Here is a 19,685-nt window from a genome sequence, read left to right as displayed (position 1 = left end):
GATTACCAATTTGACTTCCACCTTTGTTATCTTTCCTTTGTTCTGTTTTTTCCATGTGTACTTTCATATGCTTTTTCAAGTTTTCATTCCTATTACAACGATAGCTACAATAATGACATGCATACGGCTTTAACCCGGTATGGATAAAAGCATGACTGCGCAAGTCATCCCGAGTTTTACAAGCCTTCCCGCACTGCTCGCACACAACCTTGACGCCGTCGTAATTGTGTATTCGGTTCACGTGTCGCTTCAGTTGGTATTCAAACTTGAACGATTTGTCGCACTGACTACATGGAATTGGTTTCTCGTCGCTGTGAGTTTTCAGGTGCATTCTGAGTTTTGTGGAGTTAGCAAATGCCTTGGCACAAATCTCGCAAATGTACGACTTGATTTTGGTATGAACATTTTGAATGTGCAACTTGAGGTGACTTTGGGACTTGAAAGCAGAATCGCACCCTGAGTAAGTACAACTGAATGGTCTGACCACAGTATGGACTACTTTATGCTCTCCTAGAACTCCTCTAGATTTAAAGCGTGATCCACATTCTGCGCATTTATAGGGTTTGGTTTCTTGATATCCTTCTGGCATGTGACCCGAGACATGCTTTATAAAAGACCCAATGCTTCGGAATGCTTTCTTCTTGCAACTTTTACACCGGAAAGGTTTATGCTGGTCGTTTGGCGTATCCAAAAACTCAATTATTTCTTGGTCTAGACATACGGTCATGGGTGTAATATCTATGTCAACCTTTCTTTCTTCAGAATCTTTGACATTTACTTTTATTGGCGCTGGTCTTGGAGGTTTACACTTGTTCAGTTTGCGGTGAGTATCAAATCGGAATTTGTGAGTAAAGACATGTAAACACCTCTCACATCGGTAATGTTTTAGGAGGTGTGTTTTCTGATGCGTCTGAAGCATCTTTTCAAGCCGACAACGGTATGGACAAAGATTACACTGAAACGGCTTTTCACCAGTATGGATAGTTTCATGATCAATCAAATTCACTTTGAGGTAAAACGCTTTATCACACTGCTTACACTTAAAACGTCGTTCACCCGTGTGATAGCGTTCATGAATAACTACCTGTGTACGAGTACGGAATCCTTTTTCACAGTACTTACACTTGAACGGTTTATGATTGGTATGTGCTCGCTGATGGAGATGAAAAGAGGAACTGCGTGCGAATGTCTTTTTACAGCCCTTATGTTTGCACACATACCGCTTATTTCCCGTATGCAGTACTTCGTGCACATTGTACATTTCCCGGTGTGTAAACTCTTTGTCGCATTTGGTGCAGTAAAACGGGTGGGCTATAGGTTCTTCACCAGTATGTGTTTGAAGATGTTTTTGAAACACAAGAAGTTGTGCAAATTCATCGGTACATAATTTGCAGCTAAATGGACGGTTTGGGTTGACACTTGTTGGCTTCATCATATCCAACAGCTTTGGATGAACTCCATTTCTTGTTTTTTTTGGCCCTTTTGCACGGGTCATACTCCTGTTTGGGCATTTCATTTGCTGAATTATTTTCTGGATCGGTAGAAATATGAACATCATTGCCATCATCATCATCATCATCTGCACTTTCTTCATCACGAGGTATGTAAGAGGGATCCTCAGCATCACTGGTATCATCAATTTCTTCATCTTTTTTTACACCATCCTTCCTATTGTCGAGATTTTCATTGTCTTTCAATTTTGCATCGGAAACTAATGGGACTTTTTTGCCACCATACTTTCTTTTCCTTTGTCTTGTGTTATAGCATGTTTTGTTAAATGCTATTTCAACAAAGTTCTCTGAAGATTTTGCATCATTATTTACAACAGGAGTATTACCCGCAGGAGTATTACCCGCATGAGTATTACCCGCAGGAGTATCATCCGCAGGAGTATCACCCGCATTATCATGAAGGTCATAAGTGTCAAGTGGTTCAATTTTTGGGACTATACCCTTTGTCACTCCCACCTGAAGCTCCTTAGACGGCACTACAATTAGGAAACACAAACAGCACACATCATATGGAATTGATTTGGTAGTATATAGTTTCTGAATCTGTATCTTCGCATCCTTTACTCTGAGATCACTACATGCTTTACAGAACCGGAGAATCTGATTTCTTGCTGTGGTGGTCTCCATTGCTGGCTGTATTTGCATCTGAATTCCTGCTGTAGAAGTCTTGATTACTGGCTGTATCTGATTTTCTGTTGTGGAGGTCTCTATTATTGGCTGTATCTGCATCTGATTCCCTGTTCCTGTTGTAGAGGTCTCCATTGTTGACTCCATCTGATTTCCTGCTGTGGAGATCTCCATTGTTGACTGCATCTGAATCTGATGTCCTGTTGCAGAGGTGTCCATTGTTGACTGCATCTGAATCTGATGTCCTGTTGTGGAGGTCTCCATTGTTGACTGCATCTGAATCTGATGTCCTGTTGTGGAGGTCTCCATTGTTGGCTGTATCTGCATCTGATTTTCTGTTGTGGAGGTGTCCATTGTTGGCTGCATCTGAATCTGATGTCCTGCTGTGGAGGTGTCCATTGTTGGCTGCATCTGAATCTGATGTCCTGTTGTGGAGGTGTCCATTGTTGACTGCATCTGAATCTGATGTCCTGCTGTGGAGGTGTCCATTGTTGGCTGCATCTGAATCTGATGTCCTGTTGTGGAGGTCTCCATTGTTGACTGCATCTGAATCTGATGTCCTGTTGTGGAGGTCTGCATTGCTGGCTGCATCTGATGTCCTGTTGTGGAGGTCTCCATTGTTGGCTGTATCTGAATCTGATGTCCTGTTGTGGAGGTCTCCATTGTTGGCTGCATCTGAATCTGATGTCCTGCTGTGGAGGTCTCCATTGTTGGCTGCATCTGAATCTGATGTCCTGCTGTGGAGGTGTCCATTGTTGGCTGTATCTGAATCTGATGTCCTGCTGTGGAGGTGTCCATTGTTGGCTGTATCTGAATCTGATGTCCTGTTGTGGAGGTCTCCATTGTTGGCTGCATCTGAATCTGATGTCCTGCTGTGGAGGTGTCCATTGTTGGCTCTATCTGCATCTGATTTTCTGTTGTGGAGGTCTGCATTGCTGGCTGCATCTGATGTCCTGTTGTGGAGGTCTCCATCGTTGACTCTATCTGCAAACAACAAAGTGAACATAGTACTTGAATCAGGAATGTTAGAATTGAGTCAATGTAATCAGCAATTTGTGGTCTTAACCCTGGAATTATGGAAACTTTTGGGCCTCATATAAAACTTCTAAATTGTTGGTCTAAAGTATATAAATAGTATTAAGAATGGAGATGATTTGATGAATCCTCTGGGAGGCCAAATTTGGGCAAAAATGCTCAGTTTTGGAGAAAATCCTAATTTCTTCGGTCATCGTCACAAAAATTTCTTCATTATAATTTTTTTAAGGGGGTACTACACCCCTGCCCAATTTTGTGCCTATTTTTGCATTTTTCTCAAAAATTATAGCGCATTGGTGACAAGTAAGATATTATAGGGGCAAGGACTACAACTACTGCACTGGAAAATTTATTTCAGCAGAGACAACAGTTGTGGAGTTACAGTCAAAAATGAGGGAAAACCAGTATTTGATCAATAAATCAATAACTATATACTTGCCTTGAGTTGCTGCATTTTCAGTGCAGTAGTTGTAGTCCTTGCCCCTATAATATACATATCTTACTTGTCAGTAATACGTTATAATTTTTGAGAAATATGCAAAAATATGCACAAAATTGGCCAAGGGTGTAGTACCCCCTTAAACTAGATAAAACTTTTTAGGAAAGGTTTTTTTAAATTTTTTGTTCAAATTTGGACTAACTTTAAGAAATAAGTACCGTAAAACGGGGTTGCTTTGGACAATTTTGATGTATTGTCGTAAATATTTTATTGAGAGTCCTGGCAGAATGAATGGCTTGTGGGTTTCAATCCGTCGAAGTGTTCTACCATATCCTTTGGATCATGGAACCCCACCAAGAGGAAATACACCTTTTGTGGTGTACCGCTGTCGTCTGAAGAATCCCATCCTTACTTGGGGATTGAACTCCACAACACTCTCAGTTGGAATAAACAAACCAAAAAAGCTTCAAGTAAAGCTCAGAGTGTCCTTGGTGTAATTAGGCGCAACTTGTGGAGCTGCAGTGAAGAGGTTAAATCCACAGCGTACCTCTCTTTGGTGAGACCTCACCTTGAATATGCTGTGGCAGCATGGGGTCCACACACAATCTGCAACAGTAAATCTCTGGATTAGTTTGCAATAGACAAGCAGCCAGATTCTGCAAAAGAAACTACAGCAGAGAAGAAGGAACAGTCACAAGACTTCTATAGTAGGAATTCAAATTGAATGGACGCAGCTTTTAAGAGCATGATGTTTTTTGCGTACGTGTGTGATTGTGCGTGAGTAACGCGGAAGTGAATCCGACCATGCCAACGCACTCGTGATTGGGTAGCATTGTATCTAAGGTTGTGCGTTGGCATTGTAGTTTGAAACACGCAATATACGATCATGGTTGGATCGAGTACAGCTGTTGAAAGCTGTGTTCATTCAATTGGAATTCCTACTACAGAAGATCTCCAATGGGGTGATCTAAGAGTACGGAGAAAAATCAAGAGATTGACCATGCTCTACAAAATACACAACAACCTTGTAGACATCTCTCCAACATCTCATCTCAAGTTGAATAGAAACCAGGGGCCATCAACAGAAATTTGTTGAACACAGGGCTAACAAAGGAGTGTTCAAGAACTCCTTCTTCCTCAAGACAATATCTGAATGGAACAAAATGCCAGCTTATGTGATGAACTAAGACAGTGCTCAGTGGAAGCCTTAAAGTCAACGCAACAAAGCATTTCTCACTTCACTAAATCTTCATGCGAGTTACCAGGTCATACACCAAAAGAAGAAGAAATACTAAAACATGAAAATGCAGAATAGAACCGTCCGCGTTCCTAGCCCGAGGTACTCACACCTCCGTCATTTTTGTGAAATGACCATGACGGCCCATTTCCCATTCGTGGACAAGTTTTCAATATTGTATAAATTCAATTGCTTTTTACATAAAGTTCCGGGTACAAATGTATCTAAAGCATAAAGAATCTAGGGCAACTTCTTATACATGTACATATAAAGGGGGGTGTCTGGAAATTTTTGCAAAATGAAGGTCCAATTGAAGCCATTTGGAGGACGATTTTGACACTATTATTGTGTAAAATTTTAGTTAGATAAAGTTCGGATTGAAGGTGAAGGCCCGATAGAAGCCTTTCTTGGACCATTATTCACTATTACTGTAGGCCTAATCATTAACTTATTACACCCGTACACTTTTGGATACCCGTACACTTTATTTATTGTTTTAAAAATCAATAAAGTGTACGGGTGTCCTCTGGATCCGCACCTGGCTATCGTTGCCATGTTTTGAATTCTTCCTATAAATAGACGCCCGTCAGTGTGACGTCATCACCGCTGACACAAGTTTAGGGTGCCCGCTTCTACTTACATGTACAGCATTCATGGCCCTATGGTGAGGAAGGAACAACTAGAATAGGGCCATGATGTTTCGGGCTACCGCGTTCCGTGTTTCTGTTTAAGTTTTGCATCAAGATGGCCAGAGGGCGAGATGGCCGAGTGGTTAAGGCGTTGCGCTGCCGGCCGGGAGATACGATCAACGAGGGTTCGAGCTATACGTCGAACAACTGAATACATGCACAACGTGTGGACCAATATATTTTTTGTAAACATTTTAGGCCTATAACAAAATGTATATTTTGTACAACTGTACAACTATCGTTTCTACCCTAGTAATGACCTATAAAAGTTACCCGTTATCAAAGTGTCCGCAAAAAACTGGTCATCGCAAGTATTTTTTGATGCTGAAAACTAAGGATATTCATGCAGGGACAGGCCGAAAACCTTACCTCGATCGTAAAATCCAGCCCATGCATGTCATAAATAATTCATTATTTCATTGTGTAAATGTCAGTGATTGTGTCCATGTATTGTTATTGCACATCTGCAAGTGCAGTTGTCACGCTGAATTTATACTCGATCGCTGGATCACCACGTGAATTCGCCTCGCGAGTCGCGAAAACCTCTATGAGGTTGTTTTAAGCATCGAGCACGCTGACTGGCTGAGCAATTACCAAAGTAGTTTTGTAAACCAATCAGGTTAGACATACTTTACTGGCGGGTCACATGAGGGTCACATTAATTAAGGCCGTCACGTTCATTGATTGGCTTACGATTGCAATAAATGGTTTTTGCAACCAATCACAAAACGGGTTATATGGCGCCCGGCCGTCGAAAATTTTGCACACGTCCATGATGACGTCATGCCCCAGCGCCATCAGGTGGAGGCTTCGCTTGCCTGCGAAAGCGAGCGAGTGGTATAAAGTCAGTTTCACACCTGTGATTTAGTGAAGCACATCATAAAATCCCTGAGCACATCCACAGCGCATTTGACAGATAAAAATGGAATTTGCAATTCTGAGCAACGGGATTCCATGAAATGGACGATTATGTAAGTTATTCTGCAGGATTGGTAATAATTAACAGCTGGTCTGCTTTATTTGAAGTGCATATATTGAAGTTTGTAAGTTTGTGACTTCGTACATGTATGTAATGTGCAATTGATATTACACTAAGCTTAAATTGGTACGCTTTCCTGTAATTTGTCTGTCGCCCGAGAATTATTTGAGTTTGGGCACGCCACACCGGAAGTGTGACGTGATCTCGCTGGGCATAGGTTCGAGCCTTGGGCTTGCCTTAGCTTAGGTGAAAATTATCTTCCCTCCCAAAAAGTTCCTATATGGTCGGGAATCCTTCAATTAGGTTCAGTTATTTAATTTCAGAATTTAATTGAAGAATTTTCTCTCGCCCCCATACACTGCCTAGCATGTGCAGATATAGGTAGTGTACATGTACCTTGTATATGAACTGGATATACATGATGAACGTCTTCTTTTGTTTACTATGGATGTTAAGTCTTTATATACTTGCATTCCTCATGATGAAGGACTCCGAGCTTACGCTTCTTTCTCGATCAGCGATCCGAGAAAATCCCTCCACCGACGCACTGTGCCGTCTTGCCGAGTTAGTACTCACTCTCAATTGCTTCAATTCAACGACAAGTTCTACCTGCAACTACGTGGCGTCAAAATGGGTTCTAGACTTGGTCCAGTATACGCATGCATCTTCGCTGGTTTTATTGAACAACAATTTCTCGCCCGCTACCAAGGTACTAAGCCCATTCTATTCCTGAGATACATCGACGATATTTTGGGCATCGCGAACTGTAGAGAGGAGGATCTTCTCCAATTCATGAACTTTGTAAACACATTCCATCCCGCTCTTCAGTTTACTTGGGATATATCTACCACTCAGGTTACTTTCCTTGACATCTCCATCAGTGTTAACCAGGGCTCAAGTTATCTACCTCAATCCACTACAAGCCTACAGACTCACATTCATATCTCACATATTCGTCTTCTCATCCCAGATCATGTAAGGATTCTATCCCATCTTCACAGGTACTACGTTTAAGACGTTTATGCAGCGATGATGGCGATTTCAATCAGCAAACTACCAAGATGATTGATTTCTTTATGATCGTGAGTATCCCCGCGATGTCACCACAGCAGCCGTCGAACGTTTCCAGAACATCACAAGAGACGAATGTCTTCAGTATCAAGCAACCCCAGTAATGGTTCTAATCGTCCAGTGATGGTATTAACATACCATCCCAACACCGCACCGTTAGCAACATCATCATCCGGAATTGAAAACTCCTTCAAGACCACCATTCTACCAATGAAATATTCCCTGAATCTCCCATGATATCATATCGTAGAGATAAGAACATTAAAGATCGGCTTGTTCACTCCTATCTCAATCCTACCGACAGCTCAGCGTGTGGCACTGTTCCATGTCATCGCCGTGCTTGCAATACCTGTAACCATATATCTGATACTAATTGTGTCAGTAGCACTTCAGGCACCTACCACATCAGAAGCGAGTTTTCTTGTACTTCTACACATGTGATTTATGCACTTGGGTGTCGGCGACATCCGCATATTCTGTACATCGGTGAAACTGAACGGCGTTTGGCGGATAGGTTCACCGAACATAGACGGACGCCCTCATACGTGACACCGCCAAACCCGTCCCTCAACATTTTAGAGGGGATAGTCATACCATCACGGACCTTACAGTTACCGCTCTCACCCAAGTGCATAATACTCACAAACGGAAAGTCGAGGAACAACGCATCATATTTAATCTTGGCACACTTCAACCCAATGGGATGAACATTCAATTTAATGTCTTCAACCTCAATATTTAACTTTTCACATTACTTTCATCTTTTGCATTTCCTTTCTTTTCTTTTCTTCTTTTCTTTTCTTCTTTTCTTTTTTCTTGTCTTGTCTTCTTTTTTCTTTTCTTTTCTCTCTTCTCTTCTCTTCTCTTCTCTTCTCTTCATTTCTCTTCATTTCTTTTCTTTTTTCTTTTCTTGTCTTTTCTTTTCTCTTTTCTTTTCAGGTTTCTTTTCTTTACTCTAATTTTTCTTTTCTCTTCTCTTCTTTTCTCTTTACTTTACTTTTCTTTCTTTATTTCCTTCATTTTTCTTTGCAGTAATTTTGATTTTGACCTTTTATGTGTCTTCCCCTTTGCGTCGCGATAGACCTCGCGCATTTCAATCTATGTTTTCACGCAAGACTCACTTGCTGCGACTCCTCACGCAGCTTCTGTGCTCTCCTCTTCCTTTGTTTTCCGCACGCAAAAGGTCATCACTTGACAAAGGTCTATGACCGAAAATTAGCGTGTTTAATTTTGCTACGCAAATAAATCTATACAAATGTGGTTTGACACCAAATATTTCTGCTCTTGGACTCTTTTACTTATCATTATTCAAACCTACGCAGCCACAACCTTTTTATTGTATATGCTTCGTCCGTGATTCGGAAGTCACGTAAAGCCGTTGGTCCCGTGTTCAGGAGGATTCATCCCTGTGCACGTTTAAGTGTCAGAGCTATTCGAAAAGAGAAGGGGGACCATCCCCGGTTCTGATATCTGCACTCATCTACTCTAGGTTCCTAGTTCACCACATAAACTTGTATGGCTCAAAATTCGGACCGCTCGCCATTAAGTTTACTGCTTTCTGTGTTTTGAAATTTGACGTTTTAATGATCCCCGATTTCCGGTCGATTATTTTAGCTGTGTCACGTCACATGCATGACGCTAGTGGGTACCAGCCAAACTTCAGAAAAAAAAAAATCACGATCGCCGATGATAACGATGTGATGGGACTTGCATAGGATTACACATAAATATTTCTTGCCAAAATTTTGACCATTTCTAGGTAGCTTGGCCCTACTTTGTCTGCGTTATATGAAAAAGGACAGTCTAAAGTAAGTAAATGTGCAACGCTTTTGATGTTTTGGGAGACTGGGAGGGATCAGAACAAAAAAATGATGGAGCCTATTCTTGACTGTGTAATATTCCTTCAACCAGCTGCCGTGCGGTAACAGTCTTATAGTTATACGATGGACAGGTAGTATCAGTTTGTGAATGAGGACATCGTATAAGTTCCTTGTACTACTAGGTTCCAGAGTTACGTTAGCGACTTGCGGTATTCCGCCCTGCTGACTAAAAAACTCAGAAGGTTCAAGACATACATGGCATGTTTGTAAGCTTACCTCTGATCTGACCTGCTGCGCGGCCGACTGTTTCGTACTTTCGCGACTTTTTACTTCTGTCTCTGCACCGGAAATGTCAAGTAATTAAGCTTTTATGCGTGTGTGACACCATTGAGCATTATCCCGGAGCTGGACATACGATTATTAGGAAGAAGAAGACGTCTTCTTGCTTCGTTTCTTCTGGGCCATTCATTCAGGAAGCAGAAGCAGTGCATGATGGGAAGGGTCACAAACAAGGTTAGATGTATTTATACGACATCGCTGAGCGATAGCGATTGGATTTTAGCCAATGAGAGCTATAAATGAGGTAGCGCGTAGAGTATAATAGCTCAAACGCTCGTGAGTGAGTAAATTCAGTTGTTTGAGCTAAGGGGCTGCGCAATAATTATGAGCCCTGGGGGGGAGGTGCAAGAAATTGTTGGCGAGCCGAAAGGGGGGGAGAGCCGGGGGGCAATGTTTGGCAAGCCGGGTGGGGGAGTGATTTTTGCCCCGGATTTTTGGCACACAAGTTCTTGGCGCGCCTTTTAAAAACTCAGTCTAAAAAGGCTTAGGAAAACCGTAGGCCCACATGCTAGCTCTGATAGGCCTACAGGAAAACTTGTGAACACAATTTCATCATTTTAAATTGTAAATTTTTGCTGACAAAATAGCTCAAAATATTAGGGCTGTGCAATAATTATGAGCCCCCCCCTGGGTAAAATTTCCAAACGGCTCGCCAAAATTGCTTGCCCCCCGGCCTGCCATAAATCGCTTGCCCCCCTCCCCCCTCGGCCCGCCAAAAATTCTTTGCCCCACCCCTTATACATGCCAAATTTTGGGATCCCAATTTACGGCCTTAAAGGAGTATTTCGTGATCCTAGCATCCTCGAAAAAAGCATATTCCCAAAATTTCAGTTGATTCCGATATTGCGTTTGCGAGTTATGTATGATTATGTGTATTACACTGCTCCATTTCGTTCTGGTGCACCAGAACGAAATTCAAATTTCACGATATCTTTGCTAAACGAATTAATCTGCAAGAAATATTTTGTACATAAACATTATGTAGCCAGAGGTACGTTTCCAGTGATATAAAAATCTCAACTTTTTTTGAGAAAAGTGGGAGGATGACTGAGGCTGTGGATCACGAAATGCCCTTTTAAATGGTCTATCTGTTGGTAGCACAGCGAGCAGGAAAATTTACTACTGTTTTCCTAAGCCTTTTTAGAGCATTTTATTTAAAAGGCGCCACATGAATGTATGCCAAAATCGCTTGCCCCCTCTCGGCTTGCCAAAATTGCTTGCCCCCCCCACCCTTTTGGCTAGCCAACATTTTTTTTTTTTCAGGGACTGAATTGCAGTGGCGTGCGCTAAGGGGGGGCATTCGGTGGATTCGGGGAAAAGCGTTAAAAACGTCAAAATTTACTCCTAATCAGACTCCATTCGGGGGCCGGGAACTGAACAACCCCCCCCCACTGTCAATGTGCTGCGTACGCCACTGCTGAATTGACCGTACGTAGGCCTATACGTGACCGAATTTACATTAGTATTGAGACCAAATTCTGCGCACGAGCGCGGCTATGCTCCCGATACTTGTATTCAAATAGACAGTCTAGTACATCAGTACAACATGCTATTTTTACCCATTTTTTCAAAATATTTCTTAAAGTATTTTTAAAAACATCTAAATCAGTTATGAAAAGAAGTCATTGGATTGAATCTAAATTGATTTCCTGAAAGGTGTGTATTCAAAGAATGCCTGTTCAATTTTTAACATAATTGTACATAATTATGAATTTTTTGTGATAATTTTTTGAGTGGTATTTTTTTACATTACCTACGAATACAATTTTTCATAGCACTAGATATATCTTTAAACAATGGAAATCACTAATAAATGCGCAATTGATACAAGCTTTGATATGTCCAATACTGAAATGCATTGCATTCGGACATCTTTAGTATTGTGTTTAGCTGCCAGAAATTCTAAATGGCACAAAGATAGGTTTGGTAAAAAATATGCATTACCTCCGAATACATGTTAAAAGCTGTGTCATTTCCACAAACTGAGAGAATAGTAAACAATAGTTAAGCAATAGGTGCAGGGTAATACACTCTTTATTTCTACCAAGTTTCAATAGCCTGCGTTTAAATATTTCTGAGATGTCAACAATAAAAGCAAGTATTCGTAGGTAAATTTCGGTAACCGAATGTTACCTTCGAATACAATTTGACATCATGACAGTATTGTGAAACACCGCCATTCATGCCAATGCCCATATTGGTACATAACGAAGGCCTATATGTTTGCTATCAAATCATATGTCAATGAAAGTTGCGAATTCACATACATGCCCACCATGCAAAACTGAATACGGCTTAATTGTTGAAAAATATGTACTGAAATAGACGACGGTCTGCTCATTTGAAAGAAAAATCAGATTCGAAGAAGATTAGAAGGGGATAAATACTTGGATTTGTCAGCTGTCATGTGTGTTTCATTTTAAACGTTTACCGACCTCCTGGTTTCTGAGTAATTTGTGTCCAAATTGGTTTATTCTAAGGTAACTTTTGACGTTTTCGCTAAGTTTACCTACGAATACCATGGACAAAAACGACTTTTCTCATTGTCTCATGATCTAAACAACACAGTGGTGGACCTTAGTATAAAGCTAATTATAGTTGCCCTCAAACGAAAGGCCACAAGATGTAACTGACTCCAAGATGGACTTCACAAGTCTGCAATAACGGTTTTAAGCGATTTGTGTGCAATTAAGCAAATTTAAGGCGATTTAATACCCCGATTTTCATCAGTACCCATCTTCTTCTTTTTGTTGCAAATTTATAAAGTATATAAATATGTTCATCATCTTATGTCCTGAACTTATAAAATATCTCTACATAAAAAGTGGTTTTAAACCATTTTAGAAAATCATTTTAGCCCTATATATTTTTTTTGTTTACTGTATCCTGGTAACTGAGATGTGTGTTTCATAACAAACCATGATTTATTCTATTGAACATGTCCAAGTAGAATACATGAATAGAATACATTAAATCCTTTGTTATACTATCTATAGAAATATACTCACTGATTATAACACTGAATAAATTAAATAGGCCTAAATAATCTCTTCCACATAGACAATTTAATACATAGACCATGTATGTATCTTCTATATTATGTTGTTAGGAAAAGAGATTAAAAAAGGATATAAGGTCATCAAAGGTCAGGTTATAGGTCAATTGGTTCAGGTCAAATTCAGGCATCAATTATGAATACATGTGATAGTCTGTGATATCATACATTTCATAATGAGGCATCAATTTTGATATTTTGTCTGTTACTGGATATATAATGGAAATGTGTGAGGTGGATATACTAAAATACCTTGGGATGTAAATGGTGAGTACAAATTAGATTGCCTAGTTGAGTTGGATTGGGCAAATAAATATAAAATAGTTACCAAAATCACAAAAATGAAGCTTACGGACAACTACCTAATATGGTGGTATAGGTGACAAAAAATACAATCTTTTTCAACATTGCTGTAGTGTGGTTGTGGTAACCTGTTACCTATGGCTTAATTAAGTTTCAGTGATATAGTGTTGCAAGTTCAAAATACAAAATATAGCTCGACATTGAAAATAGAAGCATTTTAACCGGTTCGTTTTTTTGATAGTTGTGGAGCACCAAGTTCATGAAGTCATAAAAGAAATCAGGGACCACTTATTCCCATTTTACATATCAACATTATTTCCCTAATGTGTTAGCAACACATATCCAAAATTTTAACGAAATCCGTTGATAGTAAGCTTTCCAAAATGAAGTGAATTTAAATCATCAGTGATGTACCTCCTTTTGGCTTCTATCTTCAAAAGCATGTAAGCTACATTGATACCGATGCCACCAATAAAACGAGAAGATTTGCCCTTCATTTTGCATACCACTTTGTCCAATTTTTTTTGTAATTTCTTCACAAAATGCAAAAAAAAATGCAAAAGAAAATCAATGGGTGTAGTACCCCCTTAAGTCACTTTAGTGCCTTTGTTTCTTACCTCAATCCTCTTTCAACCACTGTGAACCGACATTAAATATACATGATAGGGTCTCAAGTATCAACAAACGCACATAAAGAAAATAATACATTCAAAGTGCTTTATAAAAATGAAGATTTGATTGTGATATCCACCAAAAGTCTAATTCTTACCTACAAATACTGAAATGTTACTTACGAATACAGCATAATACATGACATGTGTAATGAAGTGTCCCTACCAATGGAAATTAATTGTCAAAAAATTTAAGCGGTACCCCCGGACAATATTATTACCCATTATACTGATTCATTCAACAATTATTTATTATGTAAATTTGCTGTTTAACTACTTGTATATCAAAATGAAGTGTTCAAAATCTTGCTAAAAGCATCAAAAAAAATTTGATTATCACACGTCCTGGATTTATTTTTCAAGATTAGTAATGGCACTTTTGGTTCCTATAAGGCCAACATGCCATCAATCAATGGGCAAAAGGAAAAAATTGTGGAGACATTTTTATTTTGGACTTTTATTTTTGGCCCGTGGACACTTTTGGTTGGATTCAACCATATACCTAGACAAAATACAATGCTTTGATTTAATTTAGCCAAAGCAAACAAAGACTAGAGCTATTTAAAAATTCTATAGACAGACATACGTAGAAGCGTGTTATCCTCTTCAACAATAGGATTATTGGTCGGTTTAAAAGGTGTTTGAATGGCGTAATCAAAATGAGATACATGTAGAACCAAATTGAGATACCCGTGAACAGGGATAGCGCTAGAACAAAAGCTGATAATTTGCAGCCGATTTACTAAGCTTTACAACAGGTAACCGATTCATATAATACTAGTACAACTAGGGTGCACACCAGTAAATAGCCTCCATTGACTGCAAGTTGAAGGGCAGCTGAAGACATCCAGTCCAGAGAAATCTTACGGAGTCGAGCGTTTTTTTCCAGAAAATTGCTGACTAGATCACCCTATATAATATACAGCTTACGCCGGCTCACAAATAGCTTGGTGTTTCTGAAATGTAACACATTTTGAAAGTTTAGCCAAATCTTCATAAAAGTCGGATCCTGCTCATTTTTACAGGCAATCTATTTCCCAGGCCTAAATGAGGATTAAATATGAATCAGGGTCTAATTATTTGTTTTTTAAGCCTTTCCTAATGTATTATATTCAGTCGTATTGCACGTTTCCTCGTTTGTAACACTGTGACTTTTCAAACAAGGATTATAGGAGCTTCCTATTTACTGGTGTGCACTCACTACATGATGCAGTCATGTCTACAGTAGAATTCATCTCGACCTTTGCAGGACTTAACCCCATTAAAAGCTATTAAACCAAGATAACACTCATTGAAACAGCTCAACTGATTAAATCGGATCTTCTCTGGTTGTGCACAAGTGACTGTTTTCATGTGCGATATCGCAATAAAGCTGGTATTCATAGCTTCAGTTGGGTAACCGATTATAAAGGAAACGAAAGGAAACAATGTTATGTGTGGCTTTGTTCACGAAATCAGACAATGTCGTGCTTTTTGTAAACCAGCATTCTTGAAAATGAGCAACATAATGATTTTTGACTTAACACGGTTTAGAAATAATTTCTTCATATTTTTGGTGTTATCTGTCGTTTACATGTCCTTCCTAAAACACAAAAGTACGACCCTCTCCAAACACCTAAATTAGCTAAAAATTTAGGACATGTTACAAAACTTTATTTTCTAGAACCTATTTAGAGTAATTTAAATGTAGCTTTTACCGTTTTTTTGTGGCATCCTTCAGAAGTGAGCGGTCCGATACCAATATTTTCGGTCAAATCTCCATTCAAATAACACGGGGAGTTGGCTATATAGCTATGCCTTGCCCTCACTCATATTTTACAAAAGTACGACCATTTCTGAACATCTAACCTAGCTGTAATTTTAGGTCATGTTAGAGAAATATATTTGCTAGAAGTTTTGGAGAATAAATAAAATATTGGCTGGTTATTTTTCACACAGTGATGTTAACTAGGCAAGTGTCCATTCTCCCAACATACATCATTTGTAGGGGTCACGCGTCAATGGTGAGAGCACTGTGTATTGTGTATAGGAAAACGGACAGTAACTGCAGTATGAGCAATTCAACTCGCTGATAGATGTATAGGCTTATACGGCACCTCGGTTACGTACCATTTGTCTCGAGCTATCTTCAGTAGATAGCACAAATTAACATCAGATTACATCAAAAATCAGCCGGTTGGTCTCACACACCACAAGTATTGGCTATTTATATATATATACACCAGGCACAAAAAGAAACTCGTCAGTTATATTCATCCTTGCTGTTCAAAAACATGATAATTTTGGATTATTCTGAAATATACATTTTGTTAATTGGACGTTGCTTTCTCATTTGACACCCTGTTCGTGAAAAACGAACAAGAATTGACCAAGATATGCGCCTCCAAAGCCTCAAACCACAAAATCAAAAGTTGCATTTTCAACGATTTTCAATGGGAACGCATCGTTGTATTGCACACAAGCACCACGGGCCAATCAACATGATCAATAAAACACACAGTGTAACAGGCACAATTGAATCGTTAAAATTGCAACTTTTCATTTTGGGGTTTGAGAGTTTGGAGGCGCATATCTTGGTAAATTCTTGCTCAATGTTCACGAACAGGGTGTCAAATGAGAAAGAAAAGTCCAATTAACAAAATGTATATTTCAGAATAATCCAAAATTATCAAGTTATTGAACAGCAAGGATGAATATAACTGACGAGTTTCTTTTTGTGCCTGGTGTATATGAACGACCATACCATTGAAATTAAAACAGACTTTAAACATACAGGTGCAATCTAATTTTAATTTACGCTCATCCAACGGCTTAGCTATGCGCATGACGTGTACGTGTAGGCCTAGTGGTACATTACTTGCACGCGTCTACTGTAGATGTGTATTGATCATTGATGAAGTAGTGCATTGCTCACATTAATTGTACGTCTATGTGTGAAATAATATGTTATTTGATATTTAAAATAAACTTGTTAATTAACCATTTACTATATACTACTACTAATAAAAACGGAAATAAAATGCAGTAGACAAAATATTATATAGGATGTCCCACCGTAACATTGGTAGCTGTTCCCCCTGGTAAGTTGTGTGTTTCTTGTCAGGGAGAGCTCATACATATACCTCTCTGCTAACTCAGTGCACACAAGAAATGTCTTTAATGCAGACAGGTGTTGTCAACATGCTTTATACTGTTCAACTTCTGCAAGGATAATCTATTCTAGCGTTCTACTTTAATTATATTAATACATCTGAAGTGTACTGGAAGATGAGCAATTGTGAATATTTTAATGTCAACAATGTACCCTTTATGACAAGAGTTGTGCCCACAGGGCCAAAAATGTGCAACTTGTCAGGGGTGATGGCTACTTACCAAAAGTGGGTTAACCAATAGTTTAAAGTTTCTCTTGTGTGGAAGGCAAATAATTAAGTAACAATTAATTACTGATACATAAATGAATGAATGAATGAATGATATATAATCAAATAAATCGATCTATATAAATAAAATAAAATAAAATAAAATAATCAAATAAAATAAAACAAAATAAATAAATGTTGATAATGATCATTTTGACAAAAGCATTCGTATATGATGGACATGCCGAAGAAGAAAATATTCGTATATAACAGCGCGTTCTGAGCAGGTCCTAGGCCTACTGGACTTATTGGAATGTATCATCAAATTTAATGTACCAAAAGACGAAAAAGTAGGGAAACATCCACCATCTAAACAACTCATAAAACCAACACCCCCTTGACATAGGGCATACACTAAAAAAAAATAAACAAACTAACAAAATCGTCATTTTACATTTTGCAGAAGCATACTAGTAGATAACACAAATGTCAACATGTGAATACGGTTTTTTGTTTGCACCTGAATAGCAATCATGGGGATCATGCTGTAGTGAGCCATCATCAAGTGCGTCGACGTCAGGGCGCGGTATGCGAGTGAAAAAATTGTTAAAATTGTTTCTAGCAAGAGTTGTGAAGACACTGATATTTTACCGTGTCGCCTATTTACGCCTTTATTTTACCAAAAGAAAATGTGTCTTATTACTCTATTTTGTGATAAAGGAGGAATTTCTACTTGAAAATGCCTGAGATCTTATTGTCAGTCTCTCTACCGCGCCGTAGGTCACACTGAAAGCCAAGTCTAGGTGACTCTAAAAGCAGAGTCCAGCCACTCTGCGACTCTATGTCTAAAATGACTCCATATTGGGAGTCATTTGACTCCCTTGAAGAGTCATAAATTTCTTGACTCCGCTGAAGAGTCACTGTTGATGACTCTACACAGGAGTCATTTGACTCCCAATATAGAGTCATTTTGGACATAGAGTCGCGTAGTGGCTGGACTCTGCTCCTAGAGTAACCCAGACTCCATTAATAGAGTTACCCTGACTCCATTACAGGGTCACTCCGACAGTCCGAAAAAAAGGACAAAATAATGATACACATAGATGTATATCAAGATAAAAATTCAAAGTAAAGACCTACCGGAACAGGAGACTTTACTCTGAGTTTCGCGCCATAGGCGATTGTCAGACGACACGATGGAGAAAATTTAGCTTGACCACCCTCCTCTTGGAATGGGAGAATATACATTCCATGGTGTCAAAAGCCAAGCAATTACAGAGTCTGACTCCCTTGAAGAGTCATAAATTTCTTGACTCCGTCGACGACTCTGAATGTAGAGTCAATTGACCCCACAGGTAGAGTCAACTGACTCTCCTGTGATAATCAGGTGACTCCTTTGGAGAGTCAGTGCTAGTTTACTCCACTTATAGAGTCACTTAACTCCATTCTGGCTATCAGTGTAGCCAATTGCAGTAAGCCAACTCTGAGTTGAGGCTTTTTAGCCCGAACTGAAATTGGTCAAACGCTGAGATAACAAAGTCTTTCTGGCCTGCACAATTACACAGTTGAACCTTCATGCCACTTGAGATTATCAATTATGTTGAAGTGCCGCACACAAATTGAAACTAATCCATCTTATACTTCATATTGCAAATAATAGCACAATTCTATTTAGCCACATCTCAATATAGCCACTTGCAGTAAGCCAGAAAGCCTCAACTCTGAGTTGAGGCTTTTTTGCCCGATCCTAATTTGGTCAAACATGTCAAACGCTGAGATAAGTCTTTTCTGGCCTGCACTGTTCAACCTTCATGCCACATCAAACCTCCCATTGGGCGCCCTCCCAGCAAACACAAAACGTTTTCGATATCATTCGCAAAAGGTTATAAAAGGTTGTCAGAAAACGTTTAAATGTCGGGTTATATAAAGGGTATATTAAGGGCATAAAACGTTTTCATAACATTAAAAATCATTTTTTGATAATCTACTGCTCAGCAAACAAAAAATGTTTTAGAGAAAACGTTTAAATGTCGGGTTATATAAAGGGTATACAACGTTTTAATAACATTCCAAAAACGTTTTTGAAAACTTGATACAAAACATTCTAAACAGAATGTTATTTTGGGGTTGAACAAATATTTTGCGATAAAGGTTTGCCCAAAATATTTGCAATAACGTTTTAATAACGTTTTCACGACCTTTATATAACCCGACATTTAAATGTTATTAAAACGTTTTGAAAAAAAACATTTTAAGAACATTTCTGTGTTTGCTGAGTGCAAATATTTTAACATAATGTTATTTAAGTGTTGATAAAATATTTGGCAAAAAATGTTTGCAAAAATAGTTTACAATAACATTTTTGAAAACATTTTAAAAATATTGTTGTAGTGTGTTTTCATACAAAACGTTTTAAAACGTTTTCGTGACCTTTATATAACCCGACATTTTAATGTTCTTAAAACGTTTTTACCTCACCCAACAGCCAAAATATAACTTATTAAAAACGTTTTTAAAACGTTTTTGTGTTTGCTGGGCTATTCCCTTTTT

At 38.8% G+C, this 19,685-nt stretch overlaps 1 protein-coding gene across 1 annotated transcript; it reads right to left on the bottom strand.

Annotated features, from left to right (window-relative positions):
* Positions 1-1,290: 1,290 nt before the first annotated feature.
* Positions 1,291-9,876, bottom strand: LOC140136240 (uncharacterized). Its single transcript, XM_072157964.1, has 2 exons — positions 9,685-9,876; positions 1,291-3,122 (listed from the first exon to the last, which is right to left on the bottom strand). Exon 2 carries the CDS (start codon positions 3,108-3,110, stop codon positions 1,395-1,397), a length of 1,716 nt encoding a protein of 571 aa, XP_072014065.1. The 5' UTR covers positions 3,111-3,122; positions 9,685-9,876; the 3' UTR covers positions 1,291-1,394.
* Positions 9,877-19,685: the final 9,809 nt, after the last annotated feature.

Source organism: Amphiura filiformis, chromosome 16, assembly GCF_039555335.1.
Source record: "Amphiura filiformis chromosome 16, Afil_fr2py, whole genome shotgun sequence".
NCBI lineage: Eukaryota > Metazoa > Echinodermata > Ophiuroidea > Amphilepidida > Amphiuridae > Amphiura > Amphiura filiformis.
Note: the sequence above shows the minus strand (reverse complement) of the source record. Positions and strands in the feature narration are given on the sequence as shown.

Excerpts from the sequence above, each read along its gene's own strand:
- LOC140136240 (XM_072157964.1), bottom strand. The coding sequence starts at position 3,110 with ATGGAGACCTCCACAACAGGACATCAGATGCAGCCAGCAATGCAGACC.